Source organism: Prinia subflava, chromosome 4 (assembly GCF_021018805.1).
Source record: "Prinia subflava isolate CZ2003 ecotype Zambia chromosome 4, Cam_Psub_1.2, whole genome shotgun sequence".
Taxonomy (NCBI): domain Eukaryota; kingdom Metazoa; phylum Chordata; class Aves; order Passeriformes; family Cisticolidae; genus Prinia; species Prinia subflava.
In genome coordinates this window covers 61,280,254-61,297,123 of record NC_086250.1, presented here as the reverse complement: position 1 = coordinate 61,297,123, position 16,870 = coordinate 61,280,254, and the positions used below count along the sequence as shown (strand labels likewise).

Genomic DNA, 16,870 nt, shown 5'->3' with positions numbered 1-16,870 from the left:
TGAGCTAACAAACACAGCAGTGTGTTTTGAACTGTGTCTGTATATTCTGGTGATGGATTCCCATGCTTGGTAGTTTCATACATTACAGAAAATGGATCTAGCATCAGTGAAAAGGAGAACAAAACCTGCTGCCACTGCTTTACTTATTGAATCCATTATATGCTACAAACACCATTTTGTTTAAATTTCCTCCTGAGATATGCTATTTCTAAGAGTGTATAGCAAGAAAGAAATACACATTAAAGAAAAAAGATTACATCTAGCAAAAAAGAAACACTAGCCGCGAAACACAGTGAGAGGAAGGTTGTTAAAAACAGCAACCTCAACAAAGCAAACAAGCCTGTGCCCTCCAAATTACCTGGATATTTCCCGGAGATAAACAGTCTGCATTGCCTTCTTCAAATGAGGTTCAATATTTTTCCAGAGTTTGCGGGTGTCGCGCTCATTTGCTGCAGCAAGCCAGAATCAACTCTGTTAAACATTTAACTCATACAACACTAAAGTTCATGCCTGACACCTGAACAGTCACAGGCAGACACGGTCTAACACCCAGACTCTGGCATGCTGCTGTAGGATGATGCACCACCACCACCCACCCAGCAAGCACATCAAGTGTAAGACAATCTGCCTCAGTTTGACAGCACTTCTCCTCTTGGTTTCTTTCTTCTCTTAGCCTTGACAAAGAAATAACTTCTCCCATTACTTCAACAAAGTCCTGATGGTTGAGTGAGGAGAATGATTTACAAGAGGCAGGAAAATTTTCAGGGTATTTCCATCTTTGTTTCCTAAGACACCACCAGCAAATACCATGTACTGCTGCTGCAAGTGCTAATGATTGAGTGCAACTGGAGCAAGCAGTGCTGTGACCTGAGGTAGCACTGTGCCACCACAGCACAAGGGTCAGAGCAAAGTCCTCACCAAAACCCACTGAACAGAGCCTGCACTCTCATGCACCCGCTCAAATTAAACACACAGCCTTACCTTCCCCTCGGACCACTGGTTCACAGTATTTAGCAAAATTGAGCGCTGCCTACAGAAAGAAAAACCAGAATGTATTAAAATACTATCTATCTGATCCAGCTACAGAGTATAACTAGCAGGTAGTTCATTCCTTTGCAAAGCCAACAAACCCTTTTTCAGTCAATAATTATGCCTCTTGCTTACTAACATACTGTCAAACACGGCAACATTTCTGTACCATAAAGTACAAACAGAAGCAATCTATCACAGGTTACATGGCTTTGAGCTCAGCAAGATCTGTTTGTTGTACTCGGGGGTTGCATTTTTTTTAACTAACATGATAATTTATCATTATAAATGCAATAAAAATGTTTTTATGAATTTTTCTTATTCCCTTTATTTTCAGATAAAACTTTCCATTCCAGGAGAAGTTCAGCACACTTAAGCACAAACTGAAATTACTTACTTTAAAAAAAATTATTTATTTTAAAAATATGCTAACATATTCCATATGAAAATTAACTCCTTTTGCCTAAAGTAAGATTAAGAGATTTTTGACAACCCTGTAATCTAGAATTCCTTCTAGAATATTTAAATCAATATCACACAGAATTTTGTAAAATACCAATTCTCCAATTTCATTCTCTTTTTGTCCTACTGCACTTCAGTAAATCTCTGTGCTAATATAGAAAACTCAAAGTGTAACTTCCATATAGAATTCTATAAAATTCCAGAATGCATTATTAATCACACGTAACAGCACACACATTTAGAGTCTGTATTAGACTCTAGGGAAGTCAGAAGCCTGCATTCAGCTGTGTCTGTCACCACCTTCTATGGAGAGACTTGTCAACCACATGAAGAATTTGAGGTTCAATCACTAAATATTTTTGTAGTGTTGCACAAGCAAATAGTGCATCTAAAGCTAATGAAATTCTCGTAAGCAGAGCCACTCAAGTACATGTCTGCAAGAACTGTGACCCTGGTTTCTATTTCTGTCTCCAGCAATCTCATTTACATATAAAGCCTGTATGGTTAACAGATAAGTTCAGCTGAAATTTAGCAGCATGTTCCTCAGGGAAACACAGGCAGAACATTCAGATCATCTCTTCAGCACCGATTTATTCACTGATCACGTCAAACTTGTAAAATTTCCTTGTACACAGTATAGTTAATTAAATAATAATTGGATTAAGATAATGTTTGTGAGTGTTATTAAACTTATGGAAATGTCACCATCAAGTAACTTAATTTTCTTCTGTTAAGTTTGTTTACTATTACATTATATGGTTAAAACTCTTTTTCCCAAGTATTTTCAATTTATTACCAGAAAATTACACAATATTGCAAGCCCTTTACAGCCACCAAAACTGCAAACTTTGTAATGGATTTTTAGGGCAACTACACTTCAAGCCAACACACTCTTAGGAGGGCAAATTTACACTACATATAAGGAAGATTTTTTTTACTGTGAAGGTGGTGAGACACTGAAACAGGCTGCCAGAGAAGCTGTGGATGCCCCATCCCTGGAGGTGTTGAAGGCCAGGCTGGATGACGCTTTGAGCAGCCTGGTCTAGTGGAGGGTGTCCCTAACCACGGCAGGGGAGTTGGAACTAGACCTTTAAGGTCCTTCCAACACAAACCATTATGTAATCTCTAATTTTCTCTTTGTCCATATTCAACAATAAATCTAGACTTCCAGAGAAATAATACATCTAGCCTTTCATTTGGCAAAAGACATCCCAAAACAAAACAGGAACTTTAAAGAACCTCATCTTACCAGATGCCGAAGTTCTTTCAGGTCCCTACAGACCATGTAGAAGACACCAAGCAGAATATTGATATACGCAGAATAGAAATCTGCAGAATATTCTGGGGGATGATTCTGAGACAAGATCTTCTGCAGATGTCCTGTTTAAACAAAAGTAAATTTTGCTGTTTTCAAGCCAACTTAATAAATCAACCACATTTGTGGAAAAACAAACAATAACCACCACAAAAAAACCCAACAAAATCCACCAAAACCCACACTGATTTGAAGAACCAGCAAATGCAATGGAACCAAAACATTACTTTGAGATGTTCTGGTAAGTGGAAAAAGACAAGACCTTTACAGGTTGTATGAATACAGACTTTTACATTCCAGTAGCTATTACATATTCTGGGTTCTGTAAAAGCCACAATGATTAACCTGGAAAAAACTTTTGAATGTTCTTTGACAAAGTGTTATACAATCCCCAAAAAGCAGATTAAAATTTAGTTTACCTATGCTGTAATCTGGAAAATACATGGTGAATGGCTCAAAGCACCCAATGTTTGGACGGAACAGTTCCCATACTATTTCACTGAGCAGAACAACTGTCACATTTCTGTCAGTCTACACAGGGAAGAGAAAAAATTGAATGAGAGAGTGACAGGCAGAGAAATAACAAAAAAAAACAGTGCATGCCAGAACATCAATGAGAAAAATTATTATTGTGACTCATTCTTTTTTACAAAAACCATTATATTTAGTTTATTGCAACACTAGTAATTTGCATTAAAGCTTCTGGCCTGATCAAGCAGCTCATACATTTGCAAATCTTCATAAATATATATCTTTCTCCAACCCTTGCCATTTCACTGACAGGTAAGCTTTGTGGGGTGATACCAAGTAGATTCCACCCCAAAACTAAGAGAACATTTTACTTTAGAAATTAAACACAGACTTTCAGAGCAAACAGAAGAAGTTAGAAAGCAAAAAGAAATCTCAGTGCCTCTAGAACCAAGGTATCTTGTACTTTATTTTAAAGGCAATCTGGTCTTTAAAAACAAACATATTCCAAACCAAAAATGTAGTATTACCTGTTCGTTCTTCCAACTGTTTTACTACTTAACAACAATGGAGCTGTTCATAGTAATGAATTTTTGTATCCAAGTTTTTATTAACAAAGTATCTGCTTCAGATTGGATGTTTTGATCAATAAGTAACAAAAAGCTTCATATAAAAACAATATTGTTTTATTTTGGTCACCCTTCAAAATATGATGCTAAAACTCTCTGTGAATATATGTTATTCTCCCTCTTGGCACAGTTTTTGCAACCATACTAAGAATTCTGCCTAACCAAAGATGCTTTTAAATATGGTTCTTCAAGAAAGTGAATGCTGTTGTGAATGACTTGAAAGATGTTTAAACGCTATTCCCTTCCCTAAATGTAGTGAAAATCTTTTTTTACTTTCTTTTCCCATTTCTTGGTAAAGTGGCACACACCCATATTCTTTACTGTTTCTTCTTTATTTTTATGGAACATAAATATTTTTTCCCTTTCAACAAGAAAGTATCTTTCTGCATGTCTTTCAGTTGGTTTCCTCTCCCAGAACTCCTAATGCTTCAGCTGACTGAAGTACTAAGATGTCTTCAGTTCACTCCTGACTGATCATCCAGTATGAAGAACTTCAGTACCTGCCACCACAATCCTCAGAGAGATCAAGCATTCATGACCCATTCTTCAGCAACCCACCAGTCCCATGATATCCTTCAGTACTACAGTGGTGTGCCTGGTCTCCTTTCACTCCAGGAAAGGCAGAGATGCAAGAGATTTGCTCCTACAGCATTGCTCTGCAACACTGGCTGCACAACTCTCTTAGAAAGCCTCAGTCCAAAATCCAGAATTTAAGCAACTGCAATATCAGCATTCAAGGCAACAGCCTTGTCTGAAGGTTAATTTTGAATCTGGGAGTGTTCCTCTGGTGTATGTAAGTCTTATTCTATGGGGTTTTGATCCCTGAGTAGCAATTACAGACCCAAGCTTGCCTCCCTTCTCTGCAGAACAGGTTGTTTCTGCTTCAGGAGCAGCCTAGTCCAGAACATGGGCAGAACAGACAAAAGAGACAGAAAATGCACCAGCTGTCAGGATTAAGAACACAGCTGTGAATCAGTCTTCATTCAGCAGAGAAATCAATGTGACCAGAAGATTAAGAGCACCACACAAAAGCTTTGAGATAACAAGTATAATTTCAGCTATTTACATGTTCAGACATTTCAAAGTACCAGCAACTTCTGGTTTTGTCTTCAGTTTCTTTTCAGGGAATGTACCATTTTTGCTTATTTCAAGGCAAAAGCTTTGATGCTTCAGAAATGAGAAAGGAAAGCACACTGTGGTTTACTCCAATCAGAAACTTAGTGCAGCACAGTTCCAGGAGAAGGGTGAGAAACCTCTCTAGCAAGTCAAAGCATATTCACAGTTGCTGAGCTGTGCAGCTCCAGCCAAATTAAACAGCTGGTAGTCTTCTGAAAATCTCATTCTTAATAGGACAAATAATCTAGAAAAGACAGCTACATATCCAACACAAGCCTCAATAATCTACAACACATCAGCTATCGTAAATAAGATACCATTAAGCACAACTAAAAAAAAAATAAAGGGTTTAATAAAAATCTCACAATGTTTAAATTCTAGTTTGGTTTCTAGTTTTGATGACTGTTTTGGGGGAGGGAGGCTTAATTTTGCAACTTCTCTCACCTAAATAATCCCTCCTCTTGATCTCTGAGCCTGGATGTACAGGTACCACATATTCAGTTACTTTCAACAGGCAGGACACATATGAGAATTTCTTTCCAGACACTTACCAGCTCCTGAAGCCTAAGGAATGCTGGTAGGATGTTTGCTTCCATTTCCCTCAGCTGCTCTGCTCTATCCAGAACCTTTTAACAAAACAATGATATTATATAGACAAAGTCAACTCCCACTCCCACATGGACTTAAAATTAATTCTTAGCTGCTGGAAACTGAATTTGACAGATTATTGCTTCAAATGTGCTTCCAGGAAGCCCAAGCAGCTTGTAGCTAAAAAAAACATACAATCCCTAGACAAGCAACAGTCTCATACCTTATGGAAAGAAGAATTATTATTCAAGTCCAGTCAAGAATATAACAACGGAGTCATGATATCCTTAATAACCATTGAAATCTACATTTTTCCCCAAAATTCTTCTTATCTTTCAAATTTACACGTAGTACAGTAGCACTGTAACTACATGCTTACTCTAGGAGAGTTATCTTTTCCTACTATGAAATTATTTTTCAGAAACAAATAAGAGCTGGTATTTTTTAAAACTTAGCTATCATCTAAAATTCACTGAACTGAATTTTGAGAGAAACTTTTCCTGCCATAGTTCGCAGCCTAGGAATTTACAAGATTTATTGTATGCAAACCTCACACAGCAGTAACAGACAGGTAGCATATGTACAGCTTAAACAAGAAACATCTTAAGCAGATAACATTGTAGAGTCTGAAGAATTAAAACAGAAGCATGAAGGCATGCATGGTTATCCTTTGGTAAAAAATGTGCATTCCCAGCACACCTAAAATCTTGACAAGAATGAAAGAAGATAATAGAAACACATTTCTTTTGTGGCTTATTCACTACTTGCAACATAAATCCAAATTCTGAAGTTCATTACTTCTTTTGAATTACTGCTGTTGAGATAAAAAATACAGGTCCCTAGAAAATGGTATTTTTTATCCTACAACGTATCTTCTCTCCACCAAAATATTACGACATCTATCATCTCTGTTGCCCACAATAAGGAAAAGAATTTTATGGGTACAACAAACATTTTATGAAAATATTATTTCAGAATCCCACTACTAAAACATGAAAGAATATCTTTGCATCACTATCTTACACTTCTTGGGTATTTATTTAAAACAACAGCATATGATTTTATATTGGTATCTGCATTTGGTTCTTGTAACAAGTGACTTCAGGAATGAAGACTGCTTTACAGCACAGACCAAAGAGAGGCTAGGTATTTTTACTAATAAAATACTGCTCATTGGACCCAGTGACAGGCAGCTACCAAACACAAAGCTTTAAGGTCTTGACCTAAGCAGATCACACTTTTTAGTTAAATGGGAAACTACAGTTCCTACTTACAGCAGAAAAAATACACTGTGACCCTGTTTTGTGGAAAACATCAAGTGGTTCACAGAAACAGTCTTCCCCCAGGTCTATAAATCTATGCCTTATTCTTTGGGGTCCATATAGACTTGTCACTCATTAATTTTTTTAAAAAAGCCTATACTTTCTAAAACTAACTGCTCACTTACATTAAAAAAGTAGCTAGATATTTCTGTAAAGTGCTAAATATTCTAAATGTATGAATGACTACAAGTTATATCTACTCCAATTTTTCAGGTACTTAAAATGAATAAATTTATTTTTCATAAGCAATCACAAGCATTCAGCACCTATGCTTGGGTTAAGAGAAACATTTAAATTCTTAGCTTGAAAGTAAACATTTATCTCAATTTACACTGAGTTAATTGAGCTGAAATATTACATTATTTACTACTGAAATCAAATAGAGTAAGTTAGCATTGCCAGTTTATGTTACCAGTATACTGGTCTTCCATTAGTCTCAATTTAAACCACTCTACAATAAATCCAGATGACATATGTTAATAAACATGAATTGATTTCTCTCATTTCTGTCTGTTCCCATGCAGAATGTAACTGAAATACTAATTTAATACTTAATTCTTCTGAGGCAACAACTATTTCATGATACAATTGAACCTGTGTAATTATTTCATGTTCTATTTTCTACAACCATTGTTCAAAAACTTTCTAATCTTCTGAATGATGCCAATTTGCATAGAATACTTGAAGAATTCTTTACTGATGTAGAATAGTTTTTAATCCAAATACTAATCTGAAAGTAAGATTTTACCATAAGAAGTATTATGCAAAGTACACTGAAAGTTATTAGAGAGATAAATTTTGTGCTTATGGAATTGCTGAAGACGCTCAGTATCAATTTTGTGACAGTAAGCTAAACTACTTGTCTATTTATATTTTTTTATCTGTTTTAAGTGTTGGTACATTATTTTCTTCATTCCACTTCTAAGAAGCACATCAAATTTATTAACCTTGTGACCTATAGGAAACTATGAGATAGCACTGTTTCCACTAAACATGATATGAAGTTATTTAACTCAATGGAAACGTATTTTAAATGGGAATAAAACATATTTAACTACAGTCTTTGAAACAGAATGAAGAATGTTCAGTATAATTATGAACATCTTGTTTGACTAAAAAAACCCCAAAGCAGTATAGGCACATTGAGAGCTTAATGAGCCTGGGTAATCACTCTGCATGTTTTTCACAGCAATCAATCTTAACCACATTCTTGTTTTCTTAAATAATCAATCTCAACTCTTTAAAAAAAATTAATTCCTACCACTGGCCTCAAATTTTGGTCTGAATATTCTGCAGGTCCACACTATATACTTTTACACAGCACTAATACTACAGCTTTCATACTGTCCTTTCATCAGACCTCTTGTATGACTGAAATTTGTTTCCATGTTCATCTCTCAGCACAATATATGCTGTTATAATCTGCAAATTTTTGACTCCTTTATGTAGTTAAGATTATGACAGTAAAAAAAAACCTCAAAGGCCTAAACCAAATCCTAGTGTTCTGGTATTATACTGCTTCAATCATTCCTGCAACCCAAATTTTGATTATTTTTCCTGCAGTCTGCAGGAATTTGATCATATCATAAACCTGAAAATATAATTAATTTTTTTATTGCAGTCTTTTTTTTTCATCTTAATTTTAAAACTACAGGTCCTGTCTCTGAGGACCACAAGCATAGCTGAAGATGTAAGATTTCAAAAGCTTTTTTATTGAAGAAATTATGCATTTTAGTTGCTTAATATTATCCTTAGGTTCTGTTCTAGCCAACCAAGCCTTGGGATTTGCACTCTCCGTATTCCCTTCTGCCCTATTCCCCACCTCTGCTTTCTCATTAGTGATGCTATTTTCACAAGGAAACAGATAAGCAAGACTTACCAATAATAAAACAAATACAGGCTCCCTATACTTAAAGACTTTGTAACACTATTACACGCCCAATTTAAATGTGTGGTATAATTTATGTTCATTATTAGTTATGCTATACCGGTTTTGTGTAGAAAAAAATCCTAAACCCAAGAAAAATAGAGAACCTCACCTAAAGCCTGTAAGCCAACAGAAAGAATCTGTCAACAGGTTCTGAATGAGGTCTACAGAGAAACTTTTTGTGCAAGCTGCTCTATAAGGCACACATTTCACATAGAAATTATCAATAGCCACTACTCACACCCTTTTAGCAGGAATGAGACTGGACATTAAAATGAAATTACTTACAATATATAATGTTTGATCTTGAAGCTCCTGAGTGGCCAAAGCTTGTTTAAACAGACGAACAAAGTCATTCAAAGTATCACAGTGCACAGGAGAGGTCTGCTCTGTGCCAGAACAGCTTTGCAACTGGATGAGAATTTCTTCTAGAAGAAGCCGGGATGTAAAGTATTCCACACAGTTCACAAACACATGAGGAAGCTGAAGAGAACAAGAAAAGTTACACAACTGCTTTTGGCTTTTTCAGTGTAAATGCTCCAGAAAGAGTTTTCTCTTCTGTATGAGAGAATGACAGAAACCATACCCTGCCAACAGAATATAGAGCAAGAACCAAAAACACTTGTTAAAAAAAAGGATCAATTATGTATCTAGTCAAAATATTATATGTATCACAAACTGGAGAGCTGATGAATCTTCAAATGGAAGTATAGCTTCTAATTACGTTTAAAAACTGGAGCACAATGTATCCTCTAACTATGTTGAAAACTTGTGAGCAATATACAAAAAGAAAACCAAACAGCATTTAGTTCAAATAAATTTAGACAACTCTAAGGCATTACAGTATCATAAAATGGTTTTACAAATAACAGTGTCTAGAAAATACAGATATCTCAAACTTACATTACAAAGGAAGTAATCTCCCCAGCTCACTCCCCAGAATTACTGTGAATGTTTTTGGCATTCAGTGCACACAAATGATAAAGTGTAACTTTCTGTATCAGACTCATGTGATCAACATGATTGCAGAGAACATTTTCAGAAAACCAGATCTTTCCAGAGAAAAGACTGAGCAAAAAAACAGAGTATGGGATACATTATAAGTATTAATTTAGTAATATTGAAAATCTAGGGTCATTTGTCTTTAGATAGAAGGCACTATAACCTATAAAATAGTACCAGTAGTCAAACCTACCTAAGGCAAGAAAAGATAATTTTCTAGCAACCCTATTTTTAAGACACAGCTTATCTGCACAACTCCATAATCTCTGGTAAGACAAACACTCTTTTTCACACTGAACATTAAAACCTCTGGAAAACATTAGTCACTGGGATGTAGGAATGTGGTTGTCTATAACAAAAAAAAAAATCAAGTACTTCATTCCAGTCTCCCTACTTAAAATACAATATGAATCAGCAGATGTGGGGAAGTGTGGGTACATGCTGGCAATCCACTCACACAGCATGTAATAAAAAGCTTTTCTATGATTTTGAACACCATTAAAAGGAAAGGGCCACATCACCAAAAGCAGCTATTCAAAGTGCAGCACCTCCAGTGCAGAGGGAAAGCTGGGTGCCTCAGATGTGATTCACACCACCGCAGTGCACAGGAGACTCCCATGGGTGGCACAAGCTCTGCAGAGAGGGTGCTGCTAAACCAGCTGCTCCCCAGGGCCCGGGCACGCGGTGGGAGCGCTCAGCGCAGCGCTGTGAGTGAGGCACGGATCTGTGATGCTACTGCACAGCAGAGCACCACAAACCCCTGCCCTCCACCCTTCTCCCTCTGTGGAAGCTTTAATGAAGGGGGTTCTGCATAAAAATGCAGATCCTGCAGGTAAGAGATAAGCTGACTCTGGACAAGCTGAAAGTATCAGGGCTATAGAAACACACAAGTGGAAATGAATAGTTTAGGCACAACGTGGGCACCTGTCATTGGATTGAAATCCCTGAATTTCATGACTGACAAAAACAGAGATATTAACAGACCTAGAAGGAAATTTCTGTAATGACACCCTTCAGCTTAGGAGGACTTTAAAACACGTTCTGGAAAAAATTAAAACAAGGAGTCAATGAGCTACTTAAGGCTAGGCCATGGAGACAAGGTGAACAGCCACCTTTTAAATCTTTTTAAAACTGTCTTTAAAAAGGTATTATGATTTATGCTATATTTTAGCATGCACAATTTAATTTTATCCTAAATGTCCTAGTGAGTACAGTGATGCATTCACGACACAAGTGGAGAAGAATCAGGAAGGCAGAAATGGTTGAGGAAACAAACTATTTTGAGAAAGTAGTGGCTATCTTGAGGAACCATGGTTATAAATTGTAAATTCAATATCCTTCGTGACCATTCTTACCTGTAAGGTAGTTAGAAGAGTTTGCATCACGTAAGTCTTTCCACTAGATGTATGTCCATAGATAAAGATGGATGGAAAACTAAACTGCTGACGCTACGGGGAAAAAAAAGTTGTTGCTGTTTTAATTCTTCTCCTTTTCATTCAACAGATAAAAGATTTAACAATGAACTTTACCCCTGAAAGAAAAGTTATCTCCTAAACTGAGGCACTAAATACAAAATACACTGATTATTATGGAATCAACAAGACCAGGTTTTATGTTAAATCTTTGCTGGAATGCTGGGAGGGTTAAGTGAACTGCCAGTGAAACTGCTATAACAAACAAAAACACACACACACAGAAAAACAGTGGGCTCTTAGTTCAAATTAGTTAACTAACTGAAACAAAATCTTGGCAAGCACAAATTGCAAGCCATACATTCCCTTAGCTTCTGCAAACACTACAAATTGCTGTTCATTAGGACCAAACAGAAAAGAATTAAATAGTGTGAAGGAGGAGATGGTAAAGTTTGCTATTCTTTCACAAAGCAATTTGATGTATCTATTTATTTAATGGTCCTGATACTGTTTATTTAATGTAACTTTTTTTAAGATGCAAGAAAAAGAAGTGAATTACTCTTTTTTTTCCATTCTGAACAGGTTTTCACACACGTGAAAATGAAAACAGGTTTGTGTTTTCATTTCTAAGAATTTTGTATATTGACCTAAAAATGAATACAAAAATAAAATTGACACTTTTTATGAAAAAGAAGTCAATTTATCCAGGATGAAACACTCTTGTACAAGACATGCATGTTTGTGTACCTGTACATTGATCAAGAGTTGAAGTACCTATTTTTAAGAAGAGTTGCTGCCACTATGCTTGTAACATATGCATAAAACTTGAATACTGTAATTTGATGTTATTATTATTAGTATCTGTAATTAAAGACAGAGAACAGATACTAATTTCCAGTTATTTGCAAGCAAACTGCTTATAAGTTTGCAGATAAAAATCCCCATTACTTCTTACCACAGCTTTGTGAAGCAGTAACACAATCAATTAAAGAGCCAGTGATTTCTCCCTCTTATGACCCGCCTCAAAACTCCTAAGAACAATTTAATGTACTTAGAATTCAGGCACTCAGATATTAGATTACAGGTCAAAACCAAAGAGACTTTCTACACTGACAGTGAAAAAAAATTACCCCAGAACTTTAGGTCTGGGAGGAAGAGACTTACTCCCTGCTACTAACTGGCAAAGACAGAATAGTTGTGGCAACATCAGGCTTCAGAGAGACAAAGACACAAACAGCTCTAAGTTTGTTTAGGTCCTTCCAGCTGCAAGACATCTTTCAACCTTCCAACATACTAGAACCTACTGCCAAACACTAATGTTAAAGACGGTAACAAAAAATTAAATTTCAACAAAGAGGCAACCAAAGCGTGTTCATAGTAACAAAACACCCTTCAATTTCTATTAAAAACACCCTTAAATTTCTATTCTCCCCGAGAGAGCAGAATGCCTTTGTTCAATTCAAACACAGAACACAAGGGGCACTACCTCGCCAAATATTGACAGCAACGTGGACACCTGGGACTCTCGACAAGGCACCAAATTTTCCAGGTGAAGCAGGTCGGCTGCTGGGTAGGCTGGATGTTCAAGATTAGGCATTTTGATATTCCTGTGGTTTGTCACCTAAACATGCATGTCCCTTTTGAGGTGCAGAGACAACAAATAAAGTGATCTGGAAAATAACAGGTTTTCATTATCATTTGCTTCCATACACAAAAGGGAAAGGAATGGCAATTGACATAAAATCTAAACAGATATTCTAGCTCAAGATAAGATGATATGACAGACTTATGACTATGACAGACTTAAAAACCTTTAGCAAAATTGGATCTATGTAAGGTATTATACAGACACTTCCACACCAGACAAAATCCAAGAAAGCAGACCAAAATGCAAAGGTATGTAGGATATGAGCAAATCAATACAAGAAAGAATGACCCTACTTTAGTTAACTGAGGAATTACACATTTAATTCTAGTTTATATACATTTAAAAGTAGCAAGAGAATAAAAATGAGTAAAGTAGACTAGTCACAGATCATCACTTCCCTGAACAGTCAATAAACAAGGATTTCCAAACAACAGGAAAGAGGTAGGACATAGGAAAACATAAGGATTACTAAGCAATAGACCTCTGGGTGCTAACAGGAATACTAACCCCATCTTGAAAGGAGCAGAGGCATATGAAGAAAATTCAGTTGATGGTAAAGACTGGAAATACTCCTTAAAAATAGTAGGAGTCCAAACCAGTTACGTAAGACTGTAATATTAACGACAATCTACCTTCTAGACAAGGACTAGATAAGGAAAAACAAAGGTCTTGATGGCTGTAACACTGGGATGGCTGAATTTTAGTGACAGAATATAGAAAAACACCTCAGTCAAAAAAATTCTTTGTCTGCACTTCTAAAACTGCTGAAAAAATGGTCCTTTTACCTGTTGTGAGACAGACAACATGCAGAGAGACAACTGAAATAACCTCAATAGCTGGATTCTGACTTTGTCAAACAACACAACAATAAGAAAGAAAGTTTGGAAATTTCATTAAGACAATAAAGATACCAACTGACAGAATTCTCTGTATGTTATCAAGACTAAGATAAAAAACAAAGCACTCCTAACTAATACATTTTGCTGATTATAAGTACAGGAAAAAAGATTAGGTTAGCAGAAGGAAATCAGAAATAGCAAGGTAAAGGGAAAATTGTTCTGAAGGAAAAATGCAGTAGTAGATTGCACTAACAGGAGAGCTTCTGGGGTACAAGGAGGTTAGTAAACATAAATGTATTTATGGAAATATCTTAAAATAGAGTTCCTTTTAAGACCAATCTCTGGTAAGTATTTCCATAAATAGATTTGAGAAAATATTTTTTCTTTTATTTTTACTGCCTTCAGTTTTTTCTGAGGTAAAAGCTGGGACTGTAGAATCATCAACAGAAAAATAAGCGGAATTAATGTGGAAAAAATGGATATCCCTGGTAATATAAGTAATTCAGTACTTGCATTACACCTACTTGAAAGTAATCACACATAACAAGGACTACAGTTAGATATCAAGAAACTAAGTCCAATGCAACTTGAAAGGTAAGTTTATTTATAAGTCAATCACATATTAAGTATGGGAAATCAAAGTAATGCTGCTATCAGGGGCAAAAAAACCCCACAAACCATATGTATCAACCCACAATCATATGTATCAAGCAAACTATTTCCTATACAGAGAATCACACAAATAGTCTTGGCCCTTTTTACCAGCTTTGAACGGGTCTGTGCATCTCTCCACGGTATCTATTCAGATATCTGTTCCAAATGGAATGAAGACACAAACCCCCAAACAGCTTGACTAAGGTTGCTCTCTAAAAACTCAGCTAAATATATCAAGGATGAAAAGAAAAAAAAAAAGTGACGGGAACCTCTAAAACCAAGAAAAAACAAGTAGGGGAAAAGTTCTGGAAAAGGCTGAAAAATTTGTGTAAATATAAGGAAAAAAAAAAGCCCTTTTGCTCCACTGGCTACATGAAAACAAGGCTTGAATGTGTCCTAAATGCATCTAAAGCCATAAAGTACTTCAGACCAGCCCTGTCTGCTTCTCAAAAACCCCTGCAAATGGCAACTTTGACCAAACACATTTCAGCCCCGAATGAAAACCTACATCTCTACTGGCTATACGTAGGTGTCCTAGTCTCCAACCCCATTCAGGAGCTCACAAGAGAAAGAGGATGCTTAGAGCAACGTGTTCACAAAACAATTCATATAGGTTAAATGGCAATGACAACACAAAGGAAAGTATCAACCAAAGCCTGAATTCAGGACGTTCCAGCCCAGTGAAGGTTGTAAGTGTGAGTCCAGCCAGACTAGGAAGGTGCAAAAGCACTTCTCAGCTGAGACCGAGTAAGGCTGTTAAGAGCACAAGGTAAACTTTATGGCGGGACTTTATAATTTTCTAGGACTTCTATCAATTCACTGGTCCTAAAATGCCTACACTTGGCAGCCTTTCCACACTCTAGCATAAAAGATAATATACAAAAATGACTGAATTTAAGATATTAGCACGGTTCTGCGTCCCCTCAGGCCCTACAACCCCCCTGGCCGGCACGGGCGTGCCTTGGCTGAGGGGGAATGACGACCCCCGGCCTCCATCGAGCGCGGCTTAAGGACTCCTTCCGCCACGCGTGTGAGAGGCTGAGGGTGCTCCCGGCCCAGGGGGCGGCTCAGCCCGCGGCGGGTTTCGCTCCCGCACCGATTCCCGCCCGGCAAACGGAGCAGAAGCAGGTGTGCCCCTTCTGCTCCTCACTGCGCTCTGCCCGCCCGCCCCGGCTCCTCTCACCGCGCCTCACTCGCTCCCGCCGCCGCCGCGCGCGCGCCGCCGCCCCGCCTCCCCGGGCCGCGCGCATGCGCCGTGGCCACGGCGGGTCCGCCTGGGGCGGGGCGGCCGTGAGGGGAATGCACCGCCTACCCAGGCGGGTATCCCGCGTGTTATTGCCACGGAGAGCCGCCCGGGGCACTGTGCCACTTACCGAGCCGGGTATCCCACAGGATATCCTGTGTTATCCCCAGGGAGAGCCGCCCGGGGCACTCTGAGCTGGGTATCCCACGGGATAGCCTGTGTTATCCCCAGGGAGAGCCGCCCGGGGCACTGTGCCGCTTGCCCAGCCGGGTATCCCACAGGATATCCTGTGTTATCCCCAGGGAGAGCCGCCCGGGGCACTGTGCCACTTACCGAGCCGGGTATCCCACAGGATATCCTGTGTTATCCCCAGGGAGAGCCGCCCGGGGCACTCTGCCGCTTACCGAGCCGGGTATCCCACAGGATATCCTGTGTTATCCCTCAGGGAGAGCCGTCGGGGCTCTCTGCCGCTTACCGAGCTGGGTATCCCACAGGATATCCTGTGTTATCCCCAGGGAGAGCCGCTGGGGCGCCCTGTCGCTTATCGAGCTGTGTAGTCGTGGGATATCCTGTGTTATCCCCAGGGAGAGCCGCCCGGGGCACTCTGAGCTGGGTATCCCACGGGATATCCTGTGTTATCCCCAGGGAGAGCCGCTGGGGCGCTCTGCCGCTTACCGAGCCGGGTATCCTACAGGATATCCTGTGTTATCCCCAGGGAGAGCCGCTGGGGCGCTCTGTCGCTGCGGGAGCCCCAGGGCTGAGGCATTTCTCCCACAAGGACGGGCGTGAGGGTGTTGCAAAATGCGAAACCTGTAAACTTTTCTTAAGAAGGGATGTTCTTTGATCTTTGTATACATTGAAATCAAATCAACAAGAAGGGAGAATTAATACGTGAAACAGAGAAAGTCTAGCAAGCTCTAAGTGGTGACCAGATGTTAGACGAGTTACTTGGTAGAATTGCCGCGTTGAGGTCTAGGGATGGACACGATCATTTCAAGGATCTCAGACCTCGGGGGAGTTTAACAAGTCTTGGGAAGAAGGATGTACTACTGGTAGTGGACACAAAGGATGCAGAATTTACGCGCCTCAGGGACAGTTGGCAGAACACCCGAGATAAGCAAAAAACTTAAAAAGCCAACTGTGCCAAATCAGCTCCGACTGGGTAAAGGTAATTCCTGCAGGGGCAGATGGTGACCATGGACCCAAGAAACGCCCA

The 16,870-nt window shown here is 38.6% G+C and overlaps 1 protein-coding gene across 4 annotated transcripts in view; it reads right to left on the bottom strand.

Annotated features, from left to right (window-relative positions):
- Window positions 1-15,705, bottom strand: part of ORC5 (origin recognition complex subunit 5) — a 70,440-nt gene extending 54,735 nt beyond the window's left edge. For 2 of the 4 annotated variants that reach the window (XM_063396913.1, XM_063396914.1), the window contains exons 1-8: window positions 12,757-12,885; window positions 11,214-11,306; window positions 9,145-9,339; window positions 5,571-5,645; window positions 3,226-3,337; window positions 2,741-2,871; window positions 982-1,030; window positions 359-449 (exon numbers count right to left, since the gene is read on the bottom strand). In XM_063396913.1, the coding sequence (XP_063252983.1) occupies window positions 359-449; window positions 982-1,030; window positions 2,741-2,871; window positions 3,226-3,337; window positions 5,571-5,645; window positions 9,145-9,339; window positions 11,214-11,306; window positions 12,757-12,867 (857 nt within the window). In that variant the 5' untranslated portion in view covers window positions 12,868-12,885. Of the gene's footprint in view, window positions 1-358; window positions 450-981; window positions 1,031-2,740; window positions 2,872-3,225; window positions 3,338-5,570; window positions 5,646-9,144; window positions 9,340-11,213; window positions 11,307-12,756; window positions 12,941-15,594 lie in introns of those variants that run through there. The other 2 variants (XM_063396910.1, XM_063396911.1) reach the window with 2 other exon arrangements.
- Between the last annotated feature and the right edge of the window lie 1,165 nt (window positions 15,706-16,870).